The following is a 14,941-nucleotide window of genomic DNA, read 5'->3' as shown; positions in this document are numbered from 1 at the left end:
AATTGCAGATGCTATATTTATGAAGTTATTGGAACTGTAGAGCCAAAAAGAAGACAGCTTGTGATCCTCACAGTGTGTCCATTCCTCTCTCCAACCTCCATCCCTGCCCTCATCAAGACCTGCAAAGCAATTCCCATCACCGTGTCAACCTGGAAGGGAGGAGGAAACAGCACTACCCTCGTAGCCTGCCCTTTCGGCAACCTGCCAGTGAGGCAGGAGGGAAATCTGTATGTGGAGCGAGCGAGAAGTGAGGAGGAAGCAATCCAGATCCCTGCCATGAACCAGCTGGCAAGTACATTCCCAACTTGCTGCTGCTGGACAGTGGGAGCACCTATGAGTGCCTGTGGTGCCCCAGAGGGCTGGCACCAGCACTGGAAACCCAAGACACTTGTCAGAAAGTTTTGCACCCCAGCAGCTCTCTGTGCTTCCAGCATAAAATCCAGGCATCCAGAAGATGGTCTTTCAGGTTGGAGTTGCTCCATGGCCAAAGCCTTTGTTCCCACATCAACTCTGAATCCCAGTGCCTTAGGGCATCATCCCAGCTCTGGCAGAGCCACTGTGTTAGGGAAGATTTCCCCTGCTGTTTAACAGTGTCTCCATGCCAGTACAGCAATAAACCAGGCTGCAATGGATGGAATAAACTCTCCTGCCTCTGCTCGTGAGAGGGAGGGAAATGGTATGAATTGCAAGCAGGGAGGTCCCCATCCAATCTCATATCTTTCAGCACGTCTTGCTCCTTGTTTGGCCACAACTTTACTACCATTTTTATATCAACTCCTTTCATTTTTTAACTACTTTTTTCCACCCTGCTGACTGCATGAGAGGAAACCTCCATGTTTATCCCACTCCTCCTCTCTCAGGGAATCTCTCTCAACCTGCCTGTGGCAGGGAGGCAACATGGCTGCCAACATGCCAGGATGCAAGGTGAGAAGGTGAATGGGGGAGAAAGGGAGGCACAGGCATTTGCTGGGAAGAGGAAAAAAGAAGGGGGAAAGAGCAAGGAATCTTAACACATACACACCGCAAGCATGGGCTTGCTCCGGCTTGGCCCACGATGCAATTACCTGACTTGGAGGCTGGCCAAGCCTCCCAGGTTAAGTCCCTCTGCACTTGTGCAAAACGCTGTCAGAGCTGCCGGGACTGTGAATACTCAGGGCTCCGGCAGCGTGCCTCATCCAAAAAGGAAAAAAAAAGAACAGAGACAGGGCAGGGACTGAATGGGCTTATTTTCACACAACTGCAATTGTTTTGTTGATGCGGAAAGGTAATTAAAAAAAGTTCTGATTTCAAACGTGCCACAGAATTCCCAGAGCCCGGAGGCTGCTGCTTAGAGGCAGATTAATCACACTGAATTCTCCATCTAGATATTGCATGCACTCCAAACTCCCACCGCTAATAGCTCTAATATTCTCCTCAGCGTGTGCATGCTGCTGGTGTTATGTTCCAGGAATATTAATTCCCCAACTCGAGCTCCTTTTGCTTGCGCATGTACCCTAAAGGCTTGCTGCCGGGCACCGGGAGATTACGGAAAAGAGAAAACAGGGCTAGAGGAGAACCAGGGTGCAAAGGTACTGGCTGCAACTCCTCAAGGAAAGTCATTAATGTTCTTTGGATAAGCAAGCCGTCCAAATAAAATCTACCTGAAGGCCAAGTTCTTTAAACAAAGACAGCCAACTACACACGCACAAGATGGTTGAAATTAAAATGAGCTCCCAGTGCTGGCTTTGTGTTACCCATTCCCACTACCCTGAGACTTGCTCAGAATCTCAGTCCTGTTAACTGTGAGTTCTGAACTAGCGGTTTCTTCTTCTGGTGTCTTCCCCCAGCCCCCCTTACCCCTAAGCAAGGCTTCATGCATCTAAAACTCTTGCTGCCACACAGCAGTAAGAGTAAAAAATATAGCAGGTTGTAGCACTTTACACAATAAGTCCCCTCTATCCCTAGCAAAACTGACAGGCCAGGTGGTTCATGGTCCAGCTCAAGGCATCCCCAAGATCCTCATTCCACACAGAAAACAGAAAAGGAGAAGGTGAAGGCAGGAGAGAAACATATAATTTTTCTTTGCATTCAACTAACTGCCATTCCTGATAAGCAAGTCAGAGTGTGTGTGATCTATATATATGGCCAAAAGGCCAGCTGCTAAGCTTTAAAACCAATGCACGCTTGAGAAGTACATTTAAGATAGCTATGATGTAATTTTCAAAGCTACTAAATGCCCAATGCTTCCAGTGCTGTTCAGCAAAGACTGCAGGTCGTCACCAGATTAAAACAGTTCCCTAAAACTGGCCATACCAGGATTCTGGAAATTACCATGCAGAAGAGACCTCAAAAATGGATGGTGCTGGTCATGCTTCCATTTAGTAGGATTACTTGCTTGACAGGAAGCTGTCATGGGCATGATTTTCTTTGTCAAGCAGTCAAAATATGTATCTCCATGTAATGTAAATCAGTGTACTTATGTCAGCACTGAAAAATCAAAGGGGGTTTGCCCCTTTTGTTGCCAGTGTTTCTGATAAGCAAACCAGTACAATCTCTGAATCATAGGTTAAACTGGATGTTCAGACCATCCCATCAGCTGTTCTCACAGCTGAGAACACCTTACCTAGTCTCTGGACTAAAATCTGTAACACCACAGGTGCACAGGCATAGGTGGTGGCCCTCTCCACAATCATGGCAGGTCAAAAAGAAAAGTCATATCTTTATGGCTAAATATTTTACAGGGGGCTGTTGTTGCTTGGAGAGAAGAGGATAGCAACATTTTTGAAGCTTCTTTTTCTTGCTATCTGTACCATGCAGGTCTACAATCATACATGCACCTTGAACTCTCAGCCAATTCTTTAAACTTGGCTTCTGCTGCAGGGAGAGAAAGGACAGGACTCCAACTGAGGCATGGTCTGTGTAAGGCCCTTGGGGCTTAACTCTGCTGTAGTGGGCAGGGAGAGGCATGGGCTTCCTCCACTGTGATAAGCCAAGGCACTGGCATCACTCTGTGTAGCTTAGGTGCAAATCTGTGATCTTCTTTCTCTCTTTGTGCACAAAGAATGAAGCTGATAGCAAAGCTGACATCTAAATCCTCAATATTGCACACCTGAGATAACCCCAGGTGGTTTTGTTTTTCAAACTCAAATATATAAGAAGGGAGAAAGACAGAAGGATTTAAACCCTTGTCAAACCCTGTCGCCAGCCCCCTGAGTTACAGATCTGTGAACTCTTACATGGGATGAGGGCTCTTTGCTTTTATCTCCCTGTGCAGTATGTGTCCTCAGCCCTTTGCAAACAGATGTTTTGCCCTCTGAAAAGGAATAGAGGGGGGAAAAGAGAGCATGAGCACAGGGGAAAGAGAGAGAGAGAGAGAGAGCACGAGCATGAGCAAGAATGCTGTCTGCAGATGTCAATCAGGACTTCAGTCTAGGTCTAACCTGCCAGTCCTGCAAAAGGAGGATACATGAATTTTCTAGTTGGATAGTCAGTGTTATCAAACAAGAAAATTGTAAGGTTTAGATTCTAATGCAGTCTCACATTCAGTAAAAAGGCCTTGCTACATGGAGACGATGTGGGACTGAGGAGCCTATTCCTAGCACCGTAAAAATTAAAATTTCACTACAAATAACCCAAATGCAATGGTCAAAAATAGTACAGCATTTCAGACCGTTTTTGTAGAGCATGGTAGTATTTGGCAAGGGGAAAGTGATTGTAGGTAGAATACTGTCAGGTTTGGGGAAAGCTTTCTCTGCATTTAAGAAAAATATATGAAGGAAAATATTATTGGGAATGAAGTTTAATGATTACATGTATATAGAGAGTCATCTCTATCTTGGCATTTAACAGAAATCAACTCCCCCATGCCAACACCCTTCCCTCCAGCCACCCACCCTGATATTCTTCTTCACCACTTCCCACCCATTAACCCAGTACCTGCAGTGCAGTGTTCAAGTGGGACTGGCGGAGCTGCTGCCGCTGTCATCTCCTCGGAGCTGGCAGTCACCTGCCAATCTCGCCCCCACTTCCTCCTCCCTCCTGCTCCCCCCCACCCCTCGTCAGTGCAGCTTTCCCTGGGGATAGATCTCTCTCCCCCCCCTCCAGCAGCCTCACAAATAACTACTGTTAACTCAATAATATCCCCCTCCACGATTTTTTTAATTGCCAGCCTTCCACAGGGCACGAGACTCGCACATCTAGGAGAAACGGGCCAGAGAGGCGGGCTAGCAACAGGGCGTCAGAGAGTTTGGGCTGATGTGGGCTTCAGCCGAGAGACGGCTCCTTGTGCTGGAGGAGGCTGGCACAGGCAGCCTGCAAACCCCCTCGGGACACTGCCACCCTGGGCACGGGCACATGTAATGTGCCACCGTGCTTGGGGAGAGGGGGGACTTGGTCCTGCAAGGGCCAGTGTGGAAAGCTGCTCCTGCAGGACAAGGGGATGTGCTGCAACACCAGCTGAGGAAGCATCATCCAGGACAGCATTTGTTTATACGGTATTTTAAATGGGAACCAGAAAAGGGGGGGAGGGGAGAAAAGGAAAAAAAAAATATCTGGTGCATTTCTGTTCGTGTATCTTCATCAAATACGTCTCTCTTTTCACATTTGAAAAGGCCTTTTTTTTCCTCCTAAGACAATAGTCTTACTTCACCTTTTTTTTTGTGTGAAAATTCATCGCTCTGTGGCCTGAGGCTTTTTCTTAGCCTTTTATTAAATGGACACGGCTTACTGAACTTTCAGACAGCCTCTCCACCTAGTATTTGTTTGTTCACACCCATTTACACTCTCTTGATTTTTAACAGGTCTGAATAAGGCTTATTTTTTTTAAACACTCGGTTAATGAAGTTTTATCTGAATAGTCATAAGCCTATTAGTGCTCAAGTTGTGCATCGAATCCCCCCTCCCCCCTAGAGGTTAAACAAGACCAGAAATCCTTTTGTATTTGAAATAACACGCTGAGAAGAAAAGAAGCAAAGAAGGATAAAAAAGCCCAAGCCCCCCATTAGATCCCTTTTAAATAAAAAAGAGACACTAGAAAAGGGGCATAATGCAAGGCACTTTCCCCATTCCCCCCTCTTCATTCTTCTCTTCCCTCCTTTGCAGGTCACCTTTACTATGATTACATTGATGCTTCAAGTCTTCATTTGCTTAAATAAAGGAGTAAGTTCAACACCCCAATCAGATAACCACTGTACCCCAGGCAGGCAATGAACGGGAAGGGACATCCAGGGAGGGAGGCACCCTGCCTAAGGCGAGCACTGGGTCCTCAACACACGAGTGGGACTGGGGGGGTCTTCCCTGGGAAACAGCAGGTGCTTTTGGAAGAGGACAAGTTTGACAGCACGGCACTGAAAATGCTGGGCTCGAGTGGAAGAGGAGGAGACAGGCATGCAGTGCTGAGGGATGGCCCTGACGCTGGCCTCTGCACCCTGGGAAGGGCTGAGGGCAGCAGTCGAGGGGAAGAGCATGGCAGTCGTGGCCTAGGAGTCCTTTGGCAGCTGCCCCTCCATCCCGGCAAAGCATCCTGGCAGACGAGAGAGCCCCCGCTCCCCTGAAATAAACAGCAGCCTTCCCAATGCTTCATTAAACTAACACAGCTTCCCGCCATTGCCCCGGCAACCGACACAGGCCTCCTGTTTGCCAGCTGGGGGAATTAAAGGAAGCCTGGCAGCCAGCCCCTGGCTCCTCCAAAAGCTCCCCTTACACAGTCAGAAAGCATCCCCTGGCAGGGGAGGGGACCAGGTGGCTCCCAAGGTGCCAGCTGAGATGGGGGAGTCCTGCCCACCCCCACTCTTGCAGGCTACAGTCCTCAGGGAGCCAAGGACCCTGCCACTGCCACCAGCACTGCTGCTGGAAGGCAGCACAAAGCTGGAGGGCTTGCCAAAATGTTCCCCGAACTGGAAAAGGACTGAATAACCCCCGGATGGTCCAATAGCACAAAGGTGGGCACTACTCCCCTCCACAGCATCACCTCTGTCCAAATGGGATCAATAGTTCACATTAATTAGCAACACATTCCTCTTGCTGCCCATCCACCAGCTGAGTGAACAAAATACATCCACTTGTCTCTGGTTTTTCTTGAACTACATATATACTGTGGGGTAGGCCTTAGCATGACCCCCACTCCCTTGGTAGATGCAGAAGGCACCACAGACCACCAGCTGCCCCACCCTTTGCTGCTGACCCTTAGAGAAAGGGTTTCAGGAAAAATTCCAAATGGAGCTGAGTTGTACCAGCCTGTGGATGCCCTCCTGCTCTTCTACCTATTCTCAATCCATCCATTCAAAACAAGTAGATGGGCCCTTCAGCCAAGGCAGAGACACCCCTCCAAACATCCTCAGCAAAGGAGCTCTGCCCAGATCCCAAAATCAGACCTGCTGGGCTGGCGTAGGTGCAACATACCAGCTGCTTCCAGCACCTTCTTCCCACCACTGTCCCAGGCCACTGAAACCACAAAAGAAGCTTAGCAAATTGGTGAGGAGAGGAAAACATCTCACTTCAAAACAGCAATGAACGAAGCAGTACTATTCACTTGCTTGGGCATCCACATCTGTTTTATCCTGTTTTCCATGACTACTGGCTGTGAGCAGAGGTCTCACAGGGAGGAGCATTAAGTATTTATTCCAGCTCTTGGTTTGTTAGCTTCTGATGCCACCAATGTGTTTGATTCTGCTTGAAAAATTGCACTGCTTTTTTTATTTTTAATTCAGGGATCCCAAAACAACCACACAAAGGTACCTCCAATCTCCCCAACGGTAGCCTAGCTTTCTGTAGCTCTGCAGTGCACATTTCATAACAAACTTCACTATGTCTGGAGAGACCCATTTCAGTCCTACCTCTGAACAATCTATGCCCTACTCGTCTCTTATTTTGTGATGATATTTAGCTTTGTGAAATACTACTTAGCTACATTTAGAACAATTAAGGAAAAAAAGGAGGAAAATAAAGAAATTAGTACATTCCAGATTCTGACCACAGGTCTGCATTGCATGAGGAAGTGGCATGTGGAAAATGTGGAGTTGTTTATAAGCATTCAATAACACTCTCTAGCAATCTTGCAGGAGCAAACATAAAGGTAGTGAGTCCAAGCAGCCTTACAAAAATTAGCTCAGTGATTCCACCTCAGTGACAGAAGACAGCACTGTAGTTAAAGGTATCTGAGCAAGTCTTGAGCAGAGGGAAATAGGGGTAGGATAATACAATCAAGCACCTTCCTTCAGTGCAAACACTTCTCAAAAAGAAGTGTTATAGACTGTGAAAGGGGCGTCTTTAAGGTTAAAGGGACTGTAAATTATAGGGAGGAATACTGCCTTATCTTTTATGAGGGATGTAGAGAAAAGGGGACACTTTCCCCTACTTGCAGGAGAAATTAAAAGGGGAAGATGTGAGTGTAGACCACTGCAGGTAATAGCCATTGGACTGGGGAGCCCGGTAAAAAGTTGTAGGCCTGCCAGTGGTCCTGGCTTAGCCCTGTCTCCTTCTCTGGAAGTTTTTTATATTCTCACCTAGTATGGGGCTCTGACCTCGCAAAAGAATCTCATGCACACACACAGAAAAAAAGGCAGGTTCCTATTTCTTAAGCTTTTCTTTACAGCAATAAAAGTCAAATCCTGGAGATTTAAAACCAAATGCTTTCCCCAAACGTTTTCCCCAAAAGAAAGCCAAATTATGTTTTTATTAGTTGGGTTTTTTTTCCCTTCAGGTATTGCTGAGGTGTGGAAGGAGAGGCGGCTGACAAGTCCTGAGGCAAAGAGAGACCTGCAACAACAATCGGGACTGGTCTATGCCCTGTCCCCACCTCTCCAACTGGGAAGCACTTGCAGCCTGCTGTTGCCAAACCTACTTTTATTTTTTCCATTCTCCTCACTAATTAAACCTTCAGTCAGGTCTGTCTCTCCTCCCACCTGGACTAGTTCAACTCTCGGCTTTCACATTTTTTTTCATTCTCCTCCAGACCCAGGAGATTTTAGTTTCTCAAGTCTTAAAGTTCCCGGAGGATGGGGTGGGTAAGGAGCGGTCTCTTGGCTCAGGCGAAACACGGTCCCCCTCTGGCTGCCGTCCTCTGGGACTGGTTTTCCGAGCAGAAGAGATCGCTGTCAGCGAGCCAAAGGCGCGCAGGGCTAGGGGAGGTGCTGGTCTCCGTGTGCACACCGCGTCCTCCTTCCTCACTGCTGCCATACATGATTAATCATCCCTGAGACACGCCTGCTGCTTCCCTCTGGCTCTCCAACAACCACAACAGCGGCGGCAGCAGCAGCTGAGAGCACAGAGACCTCCTCAGGTTCCCGGCCCCAGCCCAGCGAGCGTTTCCCAGCGGGGACCTCTGATCCTCGCACTCATCTCTCCCGCACATGCCGGTCCTGCCTCACGGCCTCGCAATCAATCGTTCCCCTCCCCCCATTTTCAAACTCGGCTCATCTCCCACCCCTCCCCCACCCCCCCCTCCATCTGTGTCTAATTGCATTTCATCTGTAGTCATTCTCTGGAAAACTCACCGGGAAGGTGTCCAGGAGACTAGCACAAGCTTAAACACGCGCTTGACACGGGGAGCCGGGGAGCAGCCCGCCGCTCCGCTGGGCTGGATCGGGGGCCCGAGGGAGCTGGTCCTCTCAGCAGCCCACCCCTCTCCTCCCTGCTCCCAGCCCCGGCAGGGGATGCGGTGCCTGCCAGCGGGCGGGGGGCTGGCTGGCAGCTGGAGAGAGGCGGCAGGCAGCCAGGAAGGGCTGGTGAGAGCCAGTGGGGCAGAGGTGAGGCTGCTCAGATGCCAGCTCGTGCTTCACCGCGGGAAGCATTTGCTCCCCTCCTTCCTCCGCTGAGCACCGTCGGCCTCCCCGTGGGCTCTGCCAAGGCAGCGTGGGGCAAAGGTAGGGGAGAGGCAAGGTCCCACCGGTACGACCTGCCCCCAGAGTGATCCGGAGGCTCCCCTGGCTTCTGGCTCTGCAGCACCATGTCCCCATCCCCACACAGGCACTGTCCACTTGCATCACCAATGTTCCTACCTTGACCAGGGCACTCTTAAACCCGACACGTCCCAGCTGCGTCTGGTACGGCACGTGCATCCCTGCTGGTCTCACGGCCCCACAGTCCCACCCCATCACCTTGCTGCTGCTCTGATCCTGCACGGCCTCCTGTAAAATCCAAACATTTCCCAAGGGCTTGCTCACCCTGGGAAGGGAGCGATAAGCTGGGCTCTGAGCGGACGGCACACTGGGCACTGCACACCGACTCACGCCGTAGCCACTCTTACTCAACTCTGCTGGAGGAAGCGGCTCAGCTCTTAACTGCATATGAAAAATACCCACACAGAAGAGTCAAGAACAGCGGGGGAGCCATAAACTCACACCCCAGTGTACTGCATGCCAACTTCCTTGCATCAGCGAGCGTAAGTGCCCAGTGGTTTTACACTGAAAGCAAAGTTTCCTCCTGGAGAGGGAGACCCTGAATGTGGGCTACTTTAGGGTTTTAGACCTTAGGGAGAAGATCTGCAGCCCAAGGGCTGGGCACAGACCACAAGTTCATTTTGCATAGGCTGGAGCCACCTGACTTCACACAGCACTGTTGGATAATGTGAAGCTGTGGACTGAGGCATGGCTGCCCAAAAGCCCAGTTTGGTTCTCAACAAGGGGAAGGCTCACCACCTTTTCCACAAAGAGTCAGTCTTCCAGCTGTGGGAGGATAGGGACTAAAATACTAACCTATATAACACCTCCTTCAGCTTTGTCCATTTGCAGCCAAAACTCTAAATATAAAAATTCACAGTTCAGATGAGGGTGACAGATTTATTTCAGTAGGTCAGTAACATAGACACAGACAAAACTTTTCCCATTTCTTTTTGCCATCATCTCTACAAGCAGATCTGCTTCTATCCAGACTATCCAGAGAATAGTGATTACATCCAGGTAAATCCCAGGCTTTTCCCTTCATTTGCCTTCCATTGACAATGGTTACCCACCAAAATCAGTTCAAGAGCTACCAACACAGAAATAAGCAATTGAGTTACCACAATTAACAAGTTACCATTTGCCAGCTGAGTCACAGTAACACTGAATCAAGCAACCTCCTGATAGCTTAGGCAAACGTTTTAGTACTTACTGCAATGAAGAAAGATCACAGAGTCAAACTACTATAGCCCAAGTGATAATTTATAATCTTATTGTGGTAAATAAACTTGCTGGCGATCGTCTGTTCATATATTTTGCTCTGCCATTATCACACAGAGTCAAATCTTGATTCCACCAAATGCCACGAGCCAAGTGCATTCCTGCAGTACAATTGCAATGCAGTTTGCAGTGAAGATGCAAAAAAAAACCCCTACATTTTTATCCTTCCAAACCCCTTCTCAAGACAGTTATCCTAATGAAAAATGAAGCTGTTCGTCTCCACAGGCCAATTCAACACAAAAATATGTAAATGTATCTTTAAATAAGCACAAAAATCATCCTTCCTTTTTCCTCATTCTTCCTGAGTATTGGACACTGAACCAAGAATCTGAGAAGTCCGGGTTTAGTTCCAGTTTTAATACAGATTTTCTGCACCATCTCAAACTGCACAACACAGTTCTTTATTAAGCCGTAGAATGGGGATGCTACTACTTTTGACACAAAGCAAGGTGACATACCTGCACCAGTACTTGTAAAAAGCTCCATACAAAAGACAAGGGTTGCATAAATAACCAAATATAAATATACACATCAGATTTATCTCTGTCCCAGAACTCTAACTCTGTAAGGCAGTCTACAGAGAAGGGTATTTCCCTGATGCTTTCCCATCTAAAGCAAATGAATACCTGAGAGAGAACAGACAGCACTCCATCTGCAGATGAATTTTACCTGCTTTCAATGCCAGTTCAGAGCCAGAACATGCTGGGAGTAAACAAAATCCATTACAAGACAACAATTTATGACAAATGAGATCCACACATGGACTGAGGACCATTGAACAGGTTCCACCATACACAGCAAGATGACAGAAGTTACCATCACCCTTACAAACTCTTGCAGAGGTCATTTGAGCAAGATAGAAACTTACCTGTTCTCCCACTGTGAGTGGCACTCTGGTCCATGTTAACACACATCCTCCACACTGGCAGAGGAAGTTTTTACTGGCACTGCCTGAACTGTATAGTCACAGTGCAATGACTGTCAACCCTGTCTCATCAGCACAGAGTTCTCCTTACCAGGGAAGGGATGCACAATAGGGAAGGAGAATTACGTACACACGAGCAGTGTTTCTCTGATGCTCAGCATAAAAATCTAATCAAAATTGTACCAGAATGGTGATGCGAAAAGCACCCTGCCAAGTCAGTAATATATATAAAATTCATATCTTACATTTCCACAATGTATCACCTCTCATTCCGCAGTACTTTACGCATTGTTGGGACTCAGATGAATCCCCAAATCAGAACAGATTTGTATTGGAATCTAACATTTTTGTTGGCTTCACATTCATTCAAATTACAGCCCTAAGCAAGAGTAGGATAACAGGCACTTAAAATGGCCCCTTGAATGCGGCAGCAGCCATTTTAAATGGGCCCCAACTCCTTCCAGGCACCAGACTGATTCCCTGAAGATCATCTTCTACCCACCCCTCACTCCTGAGCCCTGCATGAGGTCCTGTTTCCCCTTCCATCCACTCTGTGGTAGAGGAAAGACAAAGTGGTTACTTTAGGGTGCATAAACAGCAATTTCTCCCCAGTAGGCCCAATTGAGGATATCCTAAATCCAAACACAAACCATCTAATTTTGGAGATTGCAGCCACCAAAACCTGAGCAAGCCTCAGGTTTAAAGACAATAAACCGCTATCTTCTTGGTTTTCACCCTTCTCAAGTAATACCACTGCACAGGTATTACACACAGCATCTGCAGGGATCAAGAACTCTGGAAGAGTTCAGGGATCAAGAACTCAACAATAGTAACAGCTTTTCCTTTTTCTGAAGACCTTCTGAACTGGGAGAAAAGTAGAGATGGCAAAGAGTGAAAAGTCATAGTCTACCTCCCTGTGGCTCATTATCTTAACACCCATCACTAAATCCTTCCTGACAGATGCATTTGCCAACTACTCTGATGGGAACACTGAGCAGTGTCATTCTTTCTTGTCCTATCAATATGGCTATATGACAAAACTGCACTGATTTTTGTCCCAAGGTTTCACTTTCTGAAAGACAGATGCATAAAAGACAGAATGTGTTAGAAACCACGAGGAGCACTACCAGTGTTAATAGCAGTAGGTACCTTAAGACGTAAATGCTGATTGTAGTCCTTCAAGTATACCATACATAATCACTGCATGTCTAAGTAGGAAAAGCATCTTCTAAATGCTCAGATAAGACTAAGGTGTCTAAGCAAAGACCAGGTTTTCATGACTCTTCAAAAGCCTTGAGCACTAGGCATTCAGTTCTAAATTCTGATGTTGCCTCTAACAAGCCACAGGTGATCTCAAACTCCTCTGCCTCATCACTAGTGGTAGCACAGCTAACTCAAGACAGCTGCAGTGGAATGCCTTGTAAGGTTTCTCTTCTGTCAGTAAGGTTTTGGAGATCTTAATATTTTTCATAGTCATATCTATTCACTTCTTGGGGCACTGACTACAAACCAAGTTGGAAGAAAAAAACCCTTGGAAGCTATAATAATATGAATGGCTTCAAGTCCATTAAAGCAAGAAAAAAAGGAGCTAGTAATACTTGGAGATGCTTCCAAAAAGTATTACATTATAAAGGTAGGAGTCTTCTGTAGCTCCAATTACATTTATCTGCATCTAAAGGGATGAAATCAGGACAGTTATTTCACCTCTGGCAGCAGAAACACAGCTGCAGCACACACAAGAATCAGCTCCCGACATTAAAAAACACCCCAAACCCTTCTACAATGCCATTTAGCTTTACAACGAAACGATAAACTATGCATCATTTGTCTTCCTTTTTCTAGTATAGATAAGGCCCTAGAACAGCATCACCTAAACTGTGGTCCATAGGTCACTGATGGCCTGTGAAGCATAACAGGCAGTCAGTGCAGTGCCCTCTGTGCAAACAACACCCTGCAAGCCACAGCACCCAGTAAAACTGCCTTTGCATTGCCCCGTGTCATTTTTCTCCTTATAAACTTTGCATGTTTTTATGCTTGCATGAGAGATAAGCATTTACATCTACATGTAAACCATTGTCCAGAGGGCATCTGTTTTTACCAAGGGGAAGAGACAATATGAGACCCTTCCTGAGAGAACCAGCCATCACACCTGAACCATCAGTGTTTGGTACCCAGAGCCATTGCAGTGACACAGGCACAGGAGATGCAGGATGAAGTCTCCTGGAGAAAACTGTTGTGACAGAGCTACTTCTGTGTACAGGTGGGCACTGCTGGAAGCAAATAGCTGCACTTGCTGCATGTGCTTACTGTATTATTAGCAGTCTCTAGAGCTGCAATTCTCAAATTATTTTGGTTGCAACCATACCAGAAAGCTAGTATTTAACTCTGGGCTAAACCTGCTCAATAAAACCTCATGACAAAAGAAAGGTTGCAGCAGAGCAACAAGTGCATTATCAAGAAGCAGAAATTATTTACATACACAAAGACTAAATAGGAGATCTCACTAAGCAATGGCCAATGTGCCAGGACCCAAACTGCTTACAAAGCTCTGAGAAGCACAAACTAAAAAGAGGATCATTCAGTGCCACCTGAGTATTCAACACAGCCATGTTGCTGCATGGGGAAAAGAGGACAGATCACCTTAACAGGAGACATACAGTCTTGTCTTCTCAGAAAAACATGGGAAATGCAATCACTCGGGACAGCTAAAACAAAATTGAACGCAAACGCCAGAAAACACATGGAAGGAAGTATCACATCTGGATTTTGATCATGCGTGGAGCTAGGTAATCAGATTAGTGGGGTGAGGAGGGGTGCTGTTGCTGGCTAAAGGATATTTAATTCCATAGCTAAATTGCAACTTACTCTTAACATCCACCTTGCTTGTGTCTAACCAGGCTCCACTGTGGGTCAGTCCCTGTCACACAGGACTGTGCCACTCCTGTACCTACAGTGCAGTGAAAGAGGCTTCAGGCAGAACCTCCATTCTTGACTCTGCCAGGATAATCAAATAACCCTGCCGAATCAGACTAGTTGTTTGTTTTGCTTAAGATGTATTTACTTCAACAAATAATTAATATTTTAAGTAGAAAAGGCCTTTGTTAAAGATTCAGCACATTCACCCCTTTCATTAACATTTTAAACATTCATATTCATAGATTCATTTACACCTCCCACTTGTCCTTCAGCAATGCCAGAAAAGATCAGAGTTTACATTCCTGGCTTCTCAAAGATAAAAGAGAAAGGGAAAATAAAACCAAATCCTCCAGAAAACAGCAAAATCAAAACCTACATCAACCAAATTACCAAAAAAACCCAAACCAAACAAAAACCAAACCTAAACCTACCAGGCCTTCTATCCATCTCCAGAAAGAAGAAATGGTGTCCAAGCTGTTTAGAAATCTCTCCCCTCTCACATGCAATACTGCAGCTGTAGGATGAATTAGAGGAGCAGCTTGGCTAACTGGGGCATCACCAGCCACTGGAGATGACCTGAGCCCCTCAAGCTGAACATGGGGATGAAAAGTCTCACACTGCAGCTCTGCACCCCAGTGTGGCCAATGCAGAGAGGTGTGGGCTGGGGGGATCTGGTCCCCCTCAGTATCTGCAAAAGGGCCCAGATACTTCTGCTGTGCCCGCAGTGAACTCGATGTACCCTAGTGATGGACAGGTACCACCGGGGTGGCAGGGATATTTGCATATGTTAATTGCAATGTCAAGGTGTTTGTGCCTGCCACACTCACTTCTTCAGGAGGAAAGAGCAACAACAGGATTCGGATCTACCTGTGCCTGCTGGTGACGTCACAGGCAGCTATTTCCAGCCCTGTTGCCATGGAAACCACCAGGCCTCAGCACCAGTTAGCAGTTCAATATATAATTT

At 46.9% G+C, this 14,941-nt stretch overlaps 1 protein-coding gene across 5 annotated transcripts in view; it reads right to left on the bottom strand.

Annotated features, from left to right (window-relative positions):
• The window catches only part of TCF20 (transcription factor 20), a 93,063-nt gene extending 78,521 nt beyond the window's left edge, over nt 1-14,542 (bottom strand). For all 5 annotated transcript variants that reach the window (XM_053976957.1, XM_053976955.1, XM_053976956.1 and 2 more), the window contains exons 1-2: nt 14,409-14,542; nt 13,927-14,008 (exon numbers count right to left, since the gene is read on the bottom strand). Coding sequence is in view for 4 of the 5 variants with exons in the window: in XM_053976955.1 (XP_053832930.1) it covers nt 13,927-13,935 (9 nt within the window). In the remaining variant the exon portion in view is untranslated. The remainder of the gene's footprint in view (nt 1-13,926; nt 14,009-14,408) is intronic.
• Between the last annotated feature and the right edge of the window lie 399 nt (nt 14,543-14,941).

This window comes from Vidua macroura, chromosome 5, assembly GCF_024509145.1.
Source record: "Vidua macroura isolate BioBank_ID:100142 chromosome 5, ASM2450914v1, whole genome shotgun sequence".
In the NCBI taxonomy this organism is placed as follows: domain Eukaryota; kingdom Metazoa; phylum Chordata; class Aves; order Passeriformes; family Viduidae; genus Vidua; species Vidua macroura.
This window is presented reverse-complemented; position numbering and strand designations above follow the sequence as displayed.